The sequence below is a fragment of the Dermacentor silvarum genome, chromosome 1 (assembly GCF_013339745.2).
Source record: "Dermacentor silvarum isolate Dsil-2018 chromosome 1, BIME_Dsil_1.4, whole genome shotgun sequence".
Classification (NCBI taxonomy): domain Eukaryota; kingdom Metazoa; phylum Arthropoda; class Arachnida; order Ixodida; family Ixodidae; genus Dermacentor; species Dermacentor silvarum.
Window position 1 is genome coordinate 235,477,987 of NC_051154.1, and position 17,142 is coordinate 235,495,128.

The window sequence follows — 17,142 nt, forward strand, 5'->3', positions numbered from 1 at the left end:
TCTACGCCCGTCCTTTACACTGAAAATGCAAAAACCAAGGTTGCCACGCAGCAGTGAACTACACATAGGTCTTGCGAGTCTGCCACTATTTCAACGCGTTGGCCATAAAAAAAAAATTAAAAAAAGATACTAGACATCACCCTGATCTTCCTTTTGCGTGCCCAGGTATATACATACTATAAGTATGTAACAGTGACGCTATGAAATTTTTCATCGTAAGATGGTAAGAACTTTGACAACCGGTAGCAATCTTCTTCAGCCCGAGGAGCGAAAGTGCAGACGTTCGCTTCGGCCACCTCTCGTATTCCATTTCGCGGGAAACGCTATGCGCGCCTCAGAGGAAGAGAATATTCAATAACGAAACGGGGGTGTAATGAAGACTGAGTCTGACACGCTCATCTTCGACGTCGCATAATGGGACCCTCCGGTCCCTGGCGTCGATGTTCCGACTCGGCGAGCTTGCCGAGTGCCGATTTTCTCGAGGGGAATCACTCGACCATTTTCGCAACGACTTAATTAGGAGACCCGTGTGAAGATAAATGTAAGCGGCACGACGCGCCCGAAGCTTAGTTCCCTGCCAACGTATACTACAACTACAGTACAGGAAACAGGCGGGATACACTTGTTATCGTTTTATGAAATTTGGAGCGGAAGTTTGTTGAACCGTATACTTGAATTGCGGGAAGTGCTACTGTATATTATGGTCTGGGAGGAGGACGCAGCGATGGCTGCCCCAACGTATTAGCTATGCGCCTTTTTTTTTCTGGACACTGATACAATGTAGCCAAGCCGAGTTATATCGTAATTATTATAGCGCTGCATCTATTGGCCCACTCGCAAGCGTCCGCCCAGGAGAAAACAAAATAAAGAGTGGTGGTGGTGTTAATAAGGGTTACAAGCGATTCCTTACGAAGAAGTACCAAAACACCAACGCTTGGTGACTAATTTCAGAACGACACCCGCCACCCCCGATATTTCAGAGTGAATAACGCAGGACTTCCTTCAAGCGAATAATCTTTATCCGTGTGCTATCACGCGGTGACTGTGTTTCGCCGGGTAATCCAATTAACGTGGACAGAAATACTGAAGCGAATTGTGAGCACTGTTCGAAATCTGAAGAGGTAAGAGGCTTGAGGATCTGCAGATAAAAAACGCCTGCTCTCAAGCGTGTAGACCTAAAATTGGATGACACGATAATCATGAGTATAAACCCGTTCTAGCATGAATTATGGAAGCACGAAAAAAAAAAAGAAAGAAAGAAAGGCAACAGCCAAGAAAGGGCACAACACCAACGTTCGTTCGTTCGTTCTTTTCTTCCTTTTTTTTTCCGCGGTGCTATTATAGAAGTTGCTTTTCGCGCACGAACTCGTAAAAACGCGATTTGCGCTCTGTTCAGCCATTAATAGGCAACGAGGGCTTTTTGGTTTGTTTGTTTGTTTCCAGAATGGACTCCAGCAAGAGTAATGAATGAATTTGAATTCACTTAATATACGATGATTTTTTTAGTAAGTATGTAATTAACCGCTTTATTATATGCGGAGATCGGTGGAGCGTACCAGCAAAAGCGTCACGAATTTCCCGCGTAGCGCATTGCCTCACGCTCCCCAGTTATTTCTTGTGTCCGATTATTTTTTTCCCAACCACCTGCGAGTGTATCGAAACTGCTAAGCATTTGCGTAGAAAGCATGACAGGAGAAAGCATTGCATTAAGTGGGTTTGGCTATGCACAGTTTGGAGAAACGGCGTTCATTTCTTTTAAACAGCGCCGTGTAAATAGCGCATATATAATCACAGATTCGGTAGTAGTGCACAAATGACTGCTTACACAAGCGCTGGCACAGTGGTCTCGACCTCTGCCGATTAAGTTTGCGATAAGGCTGACATGAGTTCGCTCTGTTACGAGCACTATACGTAGCCCGTTGTTGACTAAGAGGAAAGAAGTGACACGAAACCACTTGGCACTAAGTCACAACAGTTTATTTCGAAGATCGTGAACCCGTTTTACACCAGTCCTCGTGCACAACGCGCTAACGTCTGCTGATCGTATAATTAGTCGCAAACAAGCCCAAATTGCCGCTTTATTGAGTAGGCTGGTTTGGTACCTGCACCGCTCTGGCATTTTTGTACCGTGTCGCTGTTACATTTCGTCAACTGCTCGGACACGGTGATATGTGCCACTCGTTTGCGTCGCAGCGGTAGTTTCGAAATCTAGGGCTTTAGATACACACCGCGAATGCTGTTATACGGATTCCGTAAGGAGCGGACCCACATTCAACGACTCTAGCCGTGAAAGTTGGTGGAGCGGACAAACTGAACCAGGGCCTGTATTCACAAAATGATCTTCCGTTAGTACAATTTTTCGTAAGATCAAATTCCATCCAATCCTGATGCTGGACATATTATTGGCGAAGACGGCAAACATCACTTATGAGCGAAAAGCATTTTGAATACGATACCAGATGTCCACAATTTCTAAGTATACATGGCGAAGAAGAAACCTGTGCTAGGCGGATATTCGGTCCCTTGTGCGTGTGCGTGACTTTCCCGGGCGCTGACTCGGTCTGTCCTTAAAAGTTGTTCACACATCAAAAACTGATAAAGCACCAATGATTGTTTTTTACTGTTCTGCGGGGAAAACATATGACGCGAAAAAGTTAGGGCCAAATATAAAGACACAACAACAACAACAACAACAACAACAACAACAACAACAACAACAACAACAACAACAACAACAACAACAACAACAACAACAACAACAACAACAACAACAACAACAACAACAACAACAACAACAACAACAACAACAACAACAACAACAACAAACAAGCAGACAAACGAACGAACTAACATTATATGTACAAAAGAGGCCAGAAGATTGTTGTAAGGGGGCGACAACTAATTCTAATTACTTTCTTTATCGTCAGTTAAAAAAAAAGAAAAAAAAGGAAGTTTGCCAGCAGAATGCCGCTATATGGCTAGATTTACGCCAGTACCCGTTCCAATTTAAAATGACAATTCCTCGCCTAACCACTAATATCGTGTTCGATTCGATCGATACAAAAAACGGCCTTTTCATTTCCTCCAACATCATAAATACGTTTTGGTCCAGGACAAGTCCCGCCGTCGGTTTGTATTCAGCTACAGTTGGTGTTCTCTCCCTCCCCCACCCTTCCTATATATGTGTCCAGCGTCGTACATGTATAAAACGCGCATATTCGTACACTAAAACAGCCTTATGCATTGCGATTTTACTACATGTATCTCTGCGGACGTTCGACGTGCTTCGCTGGTGCATTATGGATAGGCACTTAAGGCGGAGGAACGCAAGATGCATTCGTCTTACCGGAAATCCGGGTTTTCCTGGAGGCCCCGAAGCGCCCTGCGTAGAAAGAGGGCATAGAGGGAAAAAAAAAAAAAAGACAGCTTTAACGTCAGGCACGCTGCAAAACGCGTCAACTGTAGCAGGCATGCTTTCTTGAATGGCACTAAGTTTTTTTTTTAAAGCTGAATAGCAGGTTTCAGTGCTTTATTTTTGACGACCTAAGTAAATCTGCAGCTGTCAGGTGTGTGTTTTGACAAGGAGGTCAATAGTCGATACCATACCGCGCTCAACAAGTCCTCCTATTTGAGTTTCGAGAACAATAAAATGAAATGATGGGGCCTGTTTCTGAGTCGAGCTCTGAAACGAGTCCCACTGGAGAAATGAAAAAGTGACAGAGAATTTCATGGCATGAGGCTACTCGGGCTCTAAAGCGCTGCCTTGAAATCGCAGAACGCGCCTCGTTTTGATGATGGTTGCTGCTCGTTATAATACACATGACGGGAGACAAATCAGCTATGACAAATCAACTACGATTCAATAAACTATGATGGAAGACAAATCTATCTATCTATCTATCTATCTATCTATCTATCTATCTATCTATCTATCTATCTATCTATCTATCTATCTATCTATCTATCTATCTATCTATCTATCTATCTATCTATCTATCTATCTATCTATCTATCTATCTATCTATCTATCTATCTATCTATCTATCTATCTATCTATCTATCTATCTATCTATCTATCTATCTATCTATCTATCTATCTATCTATCTATCTATCTATCTATCTATCGTTTGTCTGTCTGTCTGTCTTACATACTGCAGACCTATATACAGATTGATCATTCTGAAGTTTTATGGAATTTTTTCAAATAGCCTGTGGCAGATAATAAAATTCCAGTCCTTGAGCTGGATTATTCAGAGAGGCGGACATTACTTGCACGAGAAATCGAAGCACATATTCAACTAATTAACGAAATCCACCTTACGGCACATATTGCAATTTGCGAATTGTACCAGGTGAGTTTGCAAGGCGCATCCACTTGGAATTAATTTTCAGAATGACGCCAGGTTTGTCTTAAGCGCCATCAAACTTGCCGTAAGAATGCACTGTTGTTCCACTTACTTAAAAAAAAAAAAGAAAACGCTCTTTTATGCATTGAAGCACAAAAGTAACTGGAATGCCCATGTATTTCGTTCCACACTTTGGGAAATACTATCTCGAAACTGGTGCAATCCTGGAGATTTATTTCAACTGGATACGTGTGGCAAGCTCACCGGCTATATACAATTCGTAAATTGCAATATGTGGCGTAAAGTAATTAATTAAGAAGTTCATTAGTGTATGGTTGTTAATTATATGAATGTGTGTGTTTTGATTTCTCGTGCAAGTGATGTCCGCCTCTTTGAATAATCCAGCTCAAGGACAAGAATTGTGGTATCTGCAACAGGCGATTTTTAACAATTTCGGAAAATTTTTAAATGATCACCCTGTATATTAAGAGCTATGCAGGAGTGGGAAATCAGGCAAACATACAAAACACAAAACAAAAACAAACAGGTCAATAACGCTCAAATGCAAGCTAGAGGAATTCATCCAAGTGGATAGAAGGAATGGCGCCCGGTAGCTATAGTTCTAATATCCAATAGTTGGTCAAGAAAAACTGTTTATACACGTCAGTGCATAATCGACAGGGCCGGATGTTAAAAAAAGTGATACGTCCTGGATGCGGTGAGCACCCCGTATTTCTTGTGTGGGCTAAGGGAAGCAGAACAAGAGGAACTTGTTAAAGTGTACAATAACTTTAGGGACTGTATGTGGCGACGGGTGCTGAGAGTAGTAATTAGCTTTATAGCACTAAGTTTAAGTAAAGGGGAAAAGTTCCTAAGTAGACGGAACGCGTATATTCGTTGTCCTTGCCTGTGTTGAACAGCGCATGCACGGAATAACACAAAAGACCCGGAAAGAATGCTTTTGTACAACTTGAGGAGGGGTCTCACAGCGGTCTTTCGCGTTTTTGTGCGCAGAAACCCGGCCAGGATTTTTTACCCCAAGCGAGCACTTCGGAGGGTTCGCGACAGTGCAACCGCAGTAGCGCAGTACCCCCGCCCCTCCTTCCTCCCCCGCCCCACCTTAACCCTGCAGCCACAGAAGAAGGCTCGTCCTTACGTGCACAACTCCATATAACGAGATGCATGTCGCCATCCTCCGCTGTACTTCTCTGCGACGAACGATCGCGCTCCTTTATAATACAGGCGTCAAATTATCCACGCAAGAAGGAGAAGAAGGGCAGCGCCATATATGGTTTCGCGTTCGTGCTCTCGTAAAATTAGCAGATATATCGCTGCGTGAGAGATCCCCTCCACTGCCTCCACGTCGTGTGTTTGTTCCGCACCCGCTGGCTCAGAAGGGAGGTTGAGGTTTGACCGCGATGCGCCTGTACGTAGCTGCAAATAACGAGCCCGTAATGAGAATCTGACGTACTGAACGCCGGAGACGGACGGACCGATTCTCTTGTTCATAAGAAGCTGAACGCGACGGCCACGGACCTGTCCAACGGATACATTGGATCTGGAAGCACGGCCGTTTGCTAGAAGAAGCAAAAATCGATCGAAAGCCGCTTAATTGAGCTTCTTCGATCCCTTTTGATTACAGCTGGAGAAGAACGACATGGCAAAGAAAAAAAAATGGTTACGGAAACAAAGGAAAGAAACTAAAAGCGGAACCGCGGGAGAAGTGAAGGAGCACGAAGCGGACGAGGCAAGAAGAAAGCCGCGGCGGTGCCGGGAAGATAGAGGCGGCCGCCGTCGTGTCCAGCAGAGTTAACCAAGGGAAACTCGATGCCCCCTCCTTCCTCGCGATCCGGTGTCTCGCTGGCCGACGCGGATTCGGTTGCAAGACCTAATTATGCTGGGCCGGCGGCTATTCTGCGCCTTCGCTCATTGCTGTCTGCCCACGAGCTCTGACCGAGCCGCCGCGACGGTGATCCTTCGTGGCTTCCCTCTTCTATGGGTCGGGATTTTCTTACATCCAGGGAAACTGGGCGCCTCGGCGCACTCTGGTTTCACTCGGTGCGTCCGCCGCCGAGGGGCCATTCGCTTGGGTGTGTTGTAGCTCCTCTCGCGTCCTTCTATGGGCAAGCGGCGAAACAACGCGACAAAGCCGCGGGGCGGCATTGTTCTGTGTATCTGAGACACGCGAGACGGTGCTCGCGAAGCCGTCGTTTCCAGAGATATGTCGTTTAAGCCGGCGAGCTTGAGGACAAGGCGTTGTCTGGTTCCTTTATCTCCCGCCGTTATTTTGCCCGTATGGGGACTGTCTCTCTCCCCCTCCTCTGCGCGCTCTTTCTTCAGCGTTTACCATGGCAGTTATTTGTTACTCGCAGCTACATGTTAATCTCGCGTGGAAGCTCGGATTGGTTGTTTCGACATGGCCGGACAAACACTGCATGCACAGAAAGTCATGCAGCTCATCTTTGACTCCGGACGTCCGAATCCACTTGATGCGACGGAAGTCGAGCACTCGTACGGCGCAATTTAGCTTAGAAATTTCTTTCATTCCAGGCTCTTTTGTCTTTTTCGTCACAGCGATGGAAGCAATTTGATAGTTAGTTTTCTTTTCCTTCCATTCATAATGTCGCGGCGTTCCTCAGTGCTTTTTCTCAGTGTTGGAAGAATACAATCGTTGACACTTCTTTCTTTCTTCTTTCTTTCTTTCTTTCTTTCTTTCTTTCTTTCTTTCTTTTCTTTCTTTCTTTCTTTCTCTCTCTCTCTTTCTTTCTTTCTTTCTTTCTTTCTTTCTTTCGTTATTGCTTTTCAAGCTGCTGTTTTGCTGAAATTGAAATTGCACCATCGTGCTTCCATTAGAATGCTAGTGGCACCACCATTAATTTGCGCTCTGTAGCGTACAAAGACGTGCCCTTTCCAGCGCCAAAGTGTTTGTGATGTGCTTATGTACATGGATCTCTATTTGCTGTAGATGCGTCGAACGGCAGAAAGAATCACGGTATCGCCGTCCCACAGAATCTATGTTAAGAGGTAAAGGTCGAAACTAAGGATAACAATGGTTATTCACTTTCTACGGGTTCTTGACAAATCCATCAAGGTGGCGTCATATTCCCGGTTATCAAAAAAATGAAAATTGGAGGACGCTTAAACTTCGCCTTTAAGAGTGGAACGCGATAGCGTTATCGGGACCCGTTCGCATCGCATTTTTCTTTGAGTCGGTTTCACTGCAACACAGAACGTGGGAAGGTCAGATTACAAAGACCAAGCTTACACGATCCCCTTAAAGTCGGCTTCACTTTTAAACAGAAATGCATTGCTGGGTAGACGTTTTTCCAGGGGCAATATAAGTCGTCTTATATAAAAATGTGAAGGCCCTAGGACCTTTTTTATTATTTTAATAATTGTTTGCTATTGCCCCGACGCGCGCGTGTGTTCAAAACGCATTAGGCAGGTCAAGTCCCAATTTGACCTGCCGAGGATGCTAGCGCCATCTGGATAAGATTTTCGCAAGTAGCATACCCGAGCGCGCCGCTGTTGGTATGGTAGAAATGCTGGCAAAAGGGGTTTGTGTTTGAGTTTCCTCGTAACAGAATTATGTTTTCTCGTACATTCAAATAACAGTCCGACGAAACCATCTCTGTAGGTTGTGGTTCAGTCGTACTTTAGCATGTTTCTGACGGATGTCACTGTGAGAAAGACAATTTTTGTTCACTAACACCTGGCACCACGTGGAGGGTCTGTGCGGTCGGGGTGGTTTGGAATGGTTTTCTCCTGTACTAACACCTCGCGCCACGCGGAAGGCCTGCGCGGTCGGGGTGGTTCGGGATGATTTTCTCCGCCACATACGCCGACATTCACGCCGACCCCGGATTTTCTGCGACACGGGGCCCTTAACGCTATCGCGTTAAAAAAACACACACACCGTCGACCGTGTTTTATACGGCAAGTTGATAAAACATTTTAATCAATTAGCTACCAGTGTACATAATAAACTGGGCAGCTTCATAACTGCAAGCACTTTTATTGCGATAGCAATTATATGGACACTTCAACCGGATTTCTGCCGTCGTCGTCGCCGTCGCCGTGAGGTTCCGTATAAAGTCCAAGGGCGATAAAAATGTCGCAGTTTCGCCCGAAAGGCGAAGCATCAATTGCGATAGCATAATTAGTAGAGAGCTATAAGGAGTATTGATGGTAGTTTTATCAGCTGCATAAACTTGACACATTCGCTTATCAACTGAATTAACAAGCGTGCGTTGCGCGCACAAGCAAACATGAATAGTCTCGATGACCGCAGACAACCACTGTCAAAACGGGGGCGTGGGGAAGCGCGGCCGGCGCACGAGCGAAGGTTCGTGCGGTCTATCGCTTCAACGGAAACTGAGCGGCGTACGCACATCGCATACAAAGGTCAACGCCGTGTGGAGATCGCTTCCAAGACACGGTGCGCGCGACAACACCGACAGCCAGCACAGGCGCAAAGTACAAAAACACATTTGTTGGCAAAGTAGAAGCCTCCCTCCCCCTCCCTCCCTCCCTCCTGCGCTGCCTTCCCGCTTTGCTCCTTTCGCGTGGGAGATTCCGTCGCCAGTTACCCTTGCGCCCGGTTGCAAGATGCGCATTTGGTGCCGCAGCACAGCGTCGCCCACCCCTCCCTCCCATACCCCGACGGCGTTTCGCGCGAGGGAAGTCGCGTTTTCTCTCCACTGTGCGTTCCCTCTCGGTGAAGGCGTTTCACTCGCACATACGTACGGCTCGCGGCGACGGTTTTATCGCCCTTGGACTCTATACAGAACCTCACGGAGACGACGACGGCGACGGCAGAAATCCGCTTGAAGTGTCCATATAATTGATATCGCAATAAAAAATCGTCGCCGCGCGCCGTATGCACGGCGGAACGGCGGAAAGCAAACGCGACCTTCGTCGCGCGAAAGGCCGTGGGGGTATGGGAGGGAGGAAGGCGGGGCGACGCTGTGCCACGGCACCAAATGCGTATCTTGCAACCGGGCGCAAGGGGAACTGGCCACTCAATCTCCCACGCGAAAGCAAGAAAGCAGGAAAGCAGCGCGGGAGGGAGGGGGGGGGGGCAGCACGGCGGAACGGCGGAAAGCAAACGCGACCTTCGTCGCGCGAAAGGCCGTGGGGGTATGGGAGGGAGGAAGGCGGGGCGACGCTGTGCCGCGGCACCAAATTCGTATCTTGCAACCGGGCACAAGGGGAACTGGCCACTCAATCTCCCACGCGAAAGCAAGAAAGCAGGAACGCAGCGCGGGAGGGAGGGGGGGGGGGCAGCTTCTACTCTGCCAACAACCGTGCTTGTACTTTGCCCGGCTGTGGCGGCCGCCCGCACCGTCTCTTAAACGCGATCTCCACAAGGCTCTGACCTTTGTATGCGTTGTGCATTCGCCGCTCAGTTTCCGTTGAAGCGATAGACCGCACGAACCTTCGCTCGCTGCGGCGGCTGCGCTTGCTGCCAGCGTTTTGACAGTCGTTGTCTGCGGTCAGTGAGTGTGATCTACTCATGTTTGCTTGTGCGCGCTAACACGACGCTTGTTAATTCAGTTAGTAAGCGAATGTGTCCAAGTTTATGCAGCCGATAAAACTACTATCTCTACTCCGAATAGCTCTCTACTAATTTGCTATCGCAATTGATGCTTCGCCTTTCGGGCCTGCGACATTTTTTAGCCAATCGGCAGTCATTCTTCTTGTGAACTTCCAGTAGCTTCCAGTCTTCCACAAGGCAGCATCATAGAAGTTTTGTTGTTTTGCATATATGTAATTGATATCGTTAGGGCAAACGCTGAACCTAGCCATTTTATAGGTAGTTTGCTCATAACTGTACATTTGTTAATACAGTCAGTTGCTGTCAATGTCAAAAAACGCCTAATTCTTACCTTCGGACTGCACTTAGACTGCGGTGAAGCTTAATAGGCGGGACCAAAGAAAGGCGAGACAGACGGGACGAGCGCTATTACTAACTGTGAATATTTATTGGAAATTTTCGTTGCAGCAGGACAATGCGCACATGCGCCCAAGACACTCATGAAACCAGCAACAAAAAGAGCAGGCGCAAACAAATAAGGCGTGGCGACAAAAATTACGTACAATGCGTGCAAAATCTGATCATGAAATGTGATGATTTGGAAGCATGTGTACGCCGTCAACTGCGCCGCAACTGGCACAGGAGGCATAAAAAAAAAACGATGTGAATGAACCTGCTAAGCTATCGCTACCCATGAATCACGCTTCTTTGTTTAAAGGTACCACCAAAGCCACGCTAACGCACATATCGGATCAAGAATTTTCTATTAACCGCGCTTCCAAAAGCTCATGTTCTAATTTAGTTTTTCCACCGGCCGATGACCCCCGCATTCTTCAACCGTGGATAGCAACCACAACTATTGCAGTGTAAAGCAAGGTTCGAGCCTTCTCCCGATTTCAAACACCTAAAGTGCTGTCGCAGCCTGTCGTTCAGTTGCTGGCCCGTTTGTCCCAAGTAAACCCGACCGTATATTAAGGAATTCTATACAGCACACAAGTAGCGCATGGAACATACTGATACTCGTCTTTCGCCGTACATTTCCTTATGAGACTTCCCGTGACGCGTTTGCACAGCTGTGACAAGTTGCGTGATGCAGGAAACACAAGATCCACTCCAAGCTTCCGTGCAACTTTCTTAAAGCTGCGCGATAACTTATGCACATATGGCGCAACCTCGAACAAGCGCCTCTTCGGCGGCGTACCTACAGCGTTTTCCGCATGTTCTTCGCGCAGCTTATCAAGCAGAATTTCTGCAACAGCTTGAAGCGGCGGACGCGGGAAACCCGCCTGCTGCAACCTTGTTTCTTGGCGACCGAAGCTTTCCGTTATCCTGTGTGGGGAGGACTTCAAAAGTGCCGACCTAAAATATGATTTAGTGATTCCCCTTTTAATCAGTTGCTAATGTGAGGAATCAAAGGGTAAAATGGCTTTCTTAGATCTTGGCATGTAAGCCCAGCAGATGCATGTGGTTACTTTCATATAAAATGTATGCGAAGATCTAAAAACTGAATGGAATGTGTCTGTTGAAGCTCAAATGTGAACGTCGACGAGGAGTAACACTTGTTAAAAACTTATACCACCGACATAGCCACCGATGTTAAGCGTGTCAGTGCTTCTAAACTTAAAATGACAAAAAATAGTAGCTATCTAAATATCTTCACTAGGCCTATAGTTTGCCGGCGTCGAGCTCACGTTTGAGTCGACAGTCAAAGCTGGCTAGAAAACTTTCACAGAGGGCAGGAGCTACGCAAGATCCTATACAGATGCCCTGCTTCTGAATGTACAAGTTGTCTCCGAAAGAAATTAAAGTTGCGCCAAAATAACACCTCAACAGCTCGAGGAAGTGCTCTTTAGACACGCCGCATTCGTTCTGAAAGGCAACCGTGCCGGAATGGTCCAATGAGTTATCTCACAGCTGGAAAGCAGCTCGTTGTGTGGAACAAAATAAAATAGTTCCGCGGTGTCGATGGAGCTCCTCTGATGCCTTGCTGCAGAACACCAGTCACACATTCGGAGCTCCTGACTTTGAAGGGATCCTCTAGGGACAACTTGTTCAGATGCTTTAGCAGGACAGCCTGCCAGCTCCCCTTTGTGGGAGACAATGGTTGTTAAAGGGCACAGGTCCTTAATTGTGTGCTTTTGCCGCGAAAAACTCTCTTAGAGCACCTCTAAGTTGGCCTCTCGGTTCAACTTCGGGCTGTCCAGAGGGCCTGCGAGAGGGCGGAGGGCCACGGTCTTCCGGTCCCTGCGTGGGAGCGGCCCGCGACTTCTACCGACTTCCCCTGAAAGGGGGCGTCCCAACGCAGTTCCTCAGGACCTGAATAAAAGTTCTTTGTCTGTCTGTCTGTCTTAGATCACCTTATTTAATGTCCTTTACTTGCTTCTGCAACACATGCAGGTTCATTGGATCAATGAGAATCAGTGCAGCCCAATCAGCCTTGGCTGACTTAAGCTTCGTGGGCACGAAGTCCTTGTTGACGGCTTCTGCAGCCTTCTTACGCAAGAGCACATGGGGCAGAACCGCAAGACCTTCCCCATTATCTTAACGCACCAGGGCTAGTTCTTGCTCCATAAAGTACCGTACCTCTTCCTGGATAATCGCGCCAATGCGTGGTTTCTTGGGGGGTAGAATCTCAGCAACACATTCACTCCCTCAAGGTGGATGCACGACAGCCTGAACGACAGGCTGCGACAGAAGTTTAGGTGTTTGAAACCAGGAGAAGGCTCGAACCTTTCTTTACACTGCAAAAGTTGTGGTTGCTTTCCACGGTTGAAGAATAGGAAGGTCGTCGGCCGCGGCAAAACGAAATCAGAACGTGAGCTTTTGGAAGCGGTGTTAACTGAAAATTGTGGATCCGATGTGTGCGTTAGCGTGACTTCGGTGGCACTTTTAAACAAAGAAGCGTGATTCATGGGTAGCCACAGCTGCGCAGGTACATTCACATACTTCTCTAATTTTTTTTGTTAATTATTTATTTAGTTAGTTATGTTTATTTTTTTGTTTATGCCTCCCGTGCCAGTTGAGCTCAGTTGACGGCGTACGCGTGCTTCATAATTATCCCGTTTCATGATGAGATTGTGCAAGCGTTGTATGCAATTTTTATCGTCTCGCCTTGCTTTTCGCACCTGATCTCTTTATTGCTATTTTACGAGTGTCATGGGCGCACGCGCGCATTGTCCTCCTGCAGTGAAAATTTTGTAATAAACATTCACAGTTGTTAGCAGCGCTTGTCCCAGTTGTCTCTCCTTCCTTTGGTCCCGTCTATTGCACTTCACCGTAGTCAACTATGCATTACCAACTGGCCCAAAATTCTACTCTTCAAAAGGCTACACTTTCGTGCTTCAATCTGTGTAACCAGGAATTTAATGCTAAAAAAGAAGAAAAAAAAACATAGGATATCAGTTTTCATGAAAATCTAAGAAAAATAAAACTTACGTAGAAAGTCAACATGAAGGCAGCGCTTATCTTTTGTTTCGATGCATTTCGGCGGGTCTTAATTCTTCAACTGTTCTTCATGAATGATTCAGCATCGACCTGCCCAGTTAAATATTTTCATGAAAGTTAAAAGACACAAGTTAAAGCAAGCTGCCCCAGGGACTACGGTCCCTGTCCACAAACCTTCTTCGTAATAGTGTGCCCTCACTGGCTGGTGCTCGGACGCAGGGCATTGAATATAGCGAACGGCTTGTTTGACGATATGGTGGTATAGCGGCGAACGCCAACTAGGCTATCCTAGTCGGCAACGTTAAGCCGAAGTTGCGGATAAACCACCGTGGTGGCTGAGCGGCTGTGGTGTTACTCAGACGGTAGAGCAACCACCCCGGAATGGCGTTCGTCCCGGGTTCGAATCCTGGACCAGGAAGAATTTTTCCTCAACTACGGAGCTTTCTTTCTGAGAAACCGGTATGGGTAAGGCGAAATCAAAATGCGCCAAGCGTCTCGACGCGCTCGCTTGCCCTCAAGGAGTTCATAACTCGAAGGACCGCTGAGCGGCGTTCAATTGAGCATTAATGTTTTCGCATTCACAACTCATAATTGCTTAGGTGTCCTCGGAGTTTTTTTTTTTCGCCGTTGCTTCTGCATACGTACTGTCTCCTACAGTAAGAATAAACCTCATCTCATAAACCTCATCTTTAGTGACGCACGAAAGGCATCCCGACGAATTGTTAACGACTGTGAAGGGCTAGAACGAGAGACAGGAAGAATAATTGTTTAATATCTTCTGTAATGTAAGGTATTCGCTAGAGAAGAGTCCGATACCTGCTGCACTCGGCGCCGAGTGTAATAGCCGATTCAGTCCGTGGTTGTGACGTTGCCGCGCGAATCAACGGCGTCGAATCTCGCCGTGCATAAAAGCTCCGCAAACCACGCCACTCGTCGCCGCTGAGTAACGCGGCGGTTGGACTATGTACTAAAATAGGTGATTCCACCCGTCGTTTAAACGCGCCTATAACCTAATCAGCAAATGCAGCGAGTGAAGTGCTTGCATTACCATACTATTTTGCGCCTCATTCAATTTCGCGACGAGTGCAAAGGCGATGGATATACGCACTTCCGTTGGTAGAATTAATTTCATTGCCAGCAAGGTAATGGACGAAGCGAGTCTAGAGGCAGGTTATGGACGTGTTGCCGAGTCTGAGGGGGACCGGGAGAAAGCGAGACGGATTTAGTTGCATTACGTCCTCAGCGCCTGCATGCAGTCCCAGCACGACGCTGCACTATACAAACGAGATTTCGGGGGGCCACGGGCAATCGCGGCTGCGCGCTCCGCAGCCCCGGATTAACTTCGACCAGTTGATGCAATTTGTAGGCGCCCAAGGTCTCGGCTCACACCCTGAACTCCGTTGGGTTACACTCCTCGACGACTATCACAGGCGCAGCACGGCTATACGTCGCCAGGAATGAGGAATTAATGTTTAATGTGTAGAAATAAGACAACGCGAAGCGTTGATGCAACCGCGCAAGATGGCTTTTTTTTTTCTTCCCTTCTTTTTTTCATAAGCATCAGTGACTGAGAAAAGAGGATACACATGAATGAGAAAGAGAGAAGAAAATGAATGACACACGAGCAGGGAACCAGCGTTATGAGGGAGACCATCCGGAGGGAAGCCGAGAAGGAGGAGAAGAAGAAGAGCAAACACCGCAACAGCCTCGGGGCCCGAGCACAAAGAAGAGCGGCTACTAACGAGCACGGAAAGAGGGGCACCGCAGTGGCACACAGCGCGCGCACGGTGCCAAAGGAAGGAAAGATAAACTCGTACGTTTCATTCGAAGTCCTCCTTGGCGTGCCCGCGCGTAGCGCGGACGTTTCCCGTGGCCAGCCGCGCGTGCTTTAACGAGTGGGCAAATAGTGGTCCGCTCCATGCGCGGCCACGGGGCCAACCTCTCGTGTTTACCACAATTTGAATAATGCCCCGCGAGGCCCCGCGCAAGCAACAGGAGTGGCTTGGGCACCAAGAGGGGGGGTGTACTCCCGAGAAGAAGAAACACACCGCGGCACTCACCGGCGGTCCTGCCTCGCCGGGCTCTCCCTGCTTGCCCCTCTTGCCTCGCTTCCCGGGCGGACCTGCGTGAAGAGAGAAGAACAACGGCGTTGAGCAACGGAGGGAAGAGAAGAGAGAGAGAGACCCGTACCCCTTTGACGCGCCCAATTACCTCCCGCGCGAACGCCGGGAGACGTTCATTTTTGCTCCGGCGACAGTCGCTGTCGATATACGCGCACCACGCGTGGCTCGCGCCAGTGTCCTCTTTCTGCTGCTGCGTGTAGCTGCGGGACCCACTGCCTAATTTTGTCTCCGAGGTGAGAAACGAAAGAGAGGGATGGGAGAGAGAGAGATAAAGCTGTGCCAGAGACAGCAAGTGTTGTCGCTTTATGCTTTGCTGCTGCGCGGGCATAGGTGCGCAGGCAGCCGGTTGTTTGCATTCAATTAACTTGTTGCGCGCCGACCGACTCCCGTATTGAGCGCGCGAGGGCATCCATGCGCAGCGCAGCAGCGGCAGCTGACTCGCATTTATACTATGCAGAGTGCCCGCACTGCCCTTTCGGGTCACGCGCGCCAGCTTACGATGTGTTCACTTGCCGTCGAGAAAGACAAACGAAAAAGGACGACCGCCGCGGAAGAGAGTGTACGAACCTCGGAATAAGGTGGGGGAGGGAGGGGGGGAGGGAGGGGGGAGGCGCGACGGGTGCTCGGCCATTTGTGTACATGAGGCTTCGTTCACTGCCCTTGAGCTGCACCGTGCGCAGTGAATTGGGAATGAGAGAACCGTTTTACGATCGATTGCCTTGATAAGGGCAGTTTCGCGGGCACGTGGTATTAGCCCGCATAGCGCTATTGGTTCCAGCCGGACAGTTGCTCTGGGCAATCTCTCGACCTTTAATCTATTATCTCGCAGTTAACCCGGACTGCGCTAATGTATAGCCGCTTGAGCCGTACGACACGTGTAGCGCCTGTTTTCAAAGTGACTGGGAAGGCAGCCTGAAAAACATTCAGCGCGTCATTTTTCATTTTGTTCTTGCAGAGAAAGAAAAGCGGCTCTCCGTGTCTTCCTCCGCGTTGTCTGCACTCCGTGATATAGTCGTCAGTGTGTGACAATTAATTAGGCTCGTTACACGTGCGCAATGAAATAAAGCATGCTAAATGCGCGAACGATACAGTGGCTATGCACCGCCATGAAAGCAACGCAAATATATTTCATCTTTGAGAGAAGGACGAAATATTGATTGCAGACACTCGGCATGGCCACGTCGCTATCAAAAATGTTTGCTGAAAATAGGAATGCAAGTTTGAATGAACTCCATACATGTTAAAACCGTCAAAGGTAAACATTCGGCAGATTTATCTGCCTGGTTGGGGGCAACTGAATTAAAGCGAAGGAAAACTCCAACCAAATTAAATTTTGGTTGAAGTTTTCCTTCTCTTTAATTGACGGTAAACCGGTGCAACGCTTGCTTATGGCAGGTTCTTAGGCAGTATACAGTGGCTTGTGATCGAATACTTTCACTACAGTACGGGAGTGGCTTGCGCAATATGACGCCGCTCATGCACATAAAAACTAGGTGTTTTTCTTTGAGCTACGTTATAAGACTCATCGCATTTTTAAGTGTAGCGAGTTACAACAAAACATTAATAAAACTTCTCATGTGCTGCCTGCGATTGGCCATCGCCGCAGCGAGTTTGTCGTATCCGGCCGATCGCTATATATATATATATATATATATATATATATATCACAAGTGGCGGGTGCCCGAACACCGG

General features: G+C 47.8%; 1 protein-coding gene across 1 annotated transcript in view; it reads right to left on the minus strand.

The window, feature by feature from the left end:
* The window catches only part of LOC119437878 (collagen alpha chain CG42342-like), a 362,253-nt gene that overhangs the window by 113,585 nt on the left and 231,526 nt on the right, over nucleotides 1-17,142 (minus strand). The window contains exons 3-4 of the mRNA XM_037704752.2: nucleotides 15,388-15,449; nucleotides 3,347-3,382 (exon numbers count right to left, since the gene is read on the minus strand). Of these exons, the coding sequence (XP_037560680.1) occupies nucleotides 3,347-3,382; nucleotides 15,388-15,449 (98 nt within the window). The remainder of the gene's footprint in view (nucleotides 1-3,346; nucleotides 3,383-15,387; nucleotides 15,450-17,142) is intronic.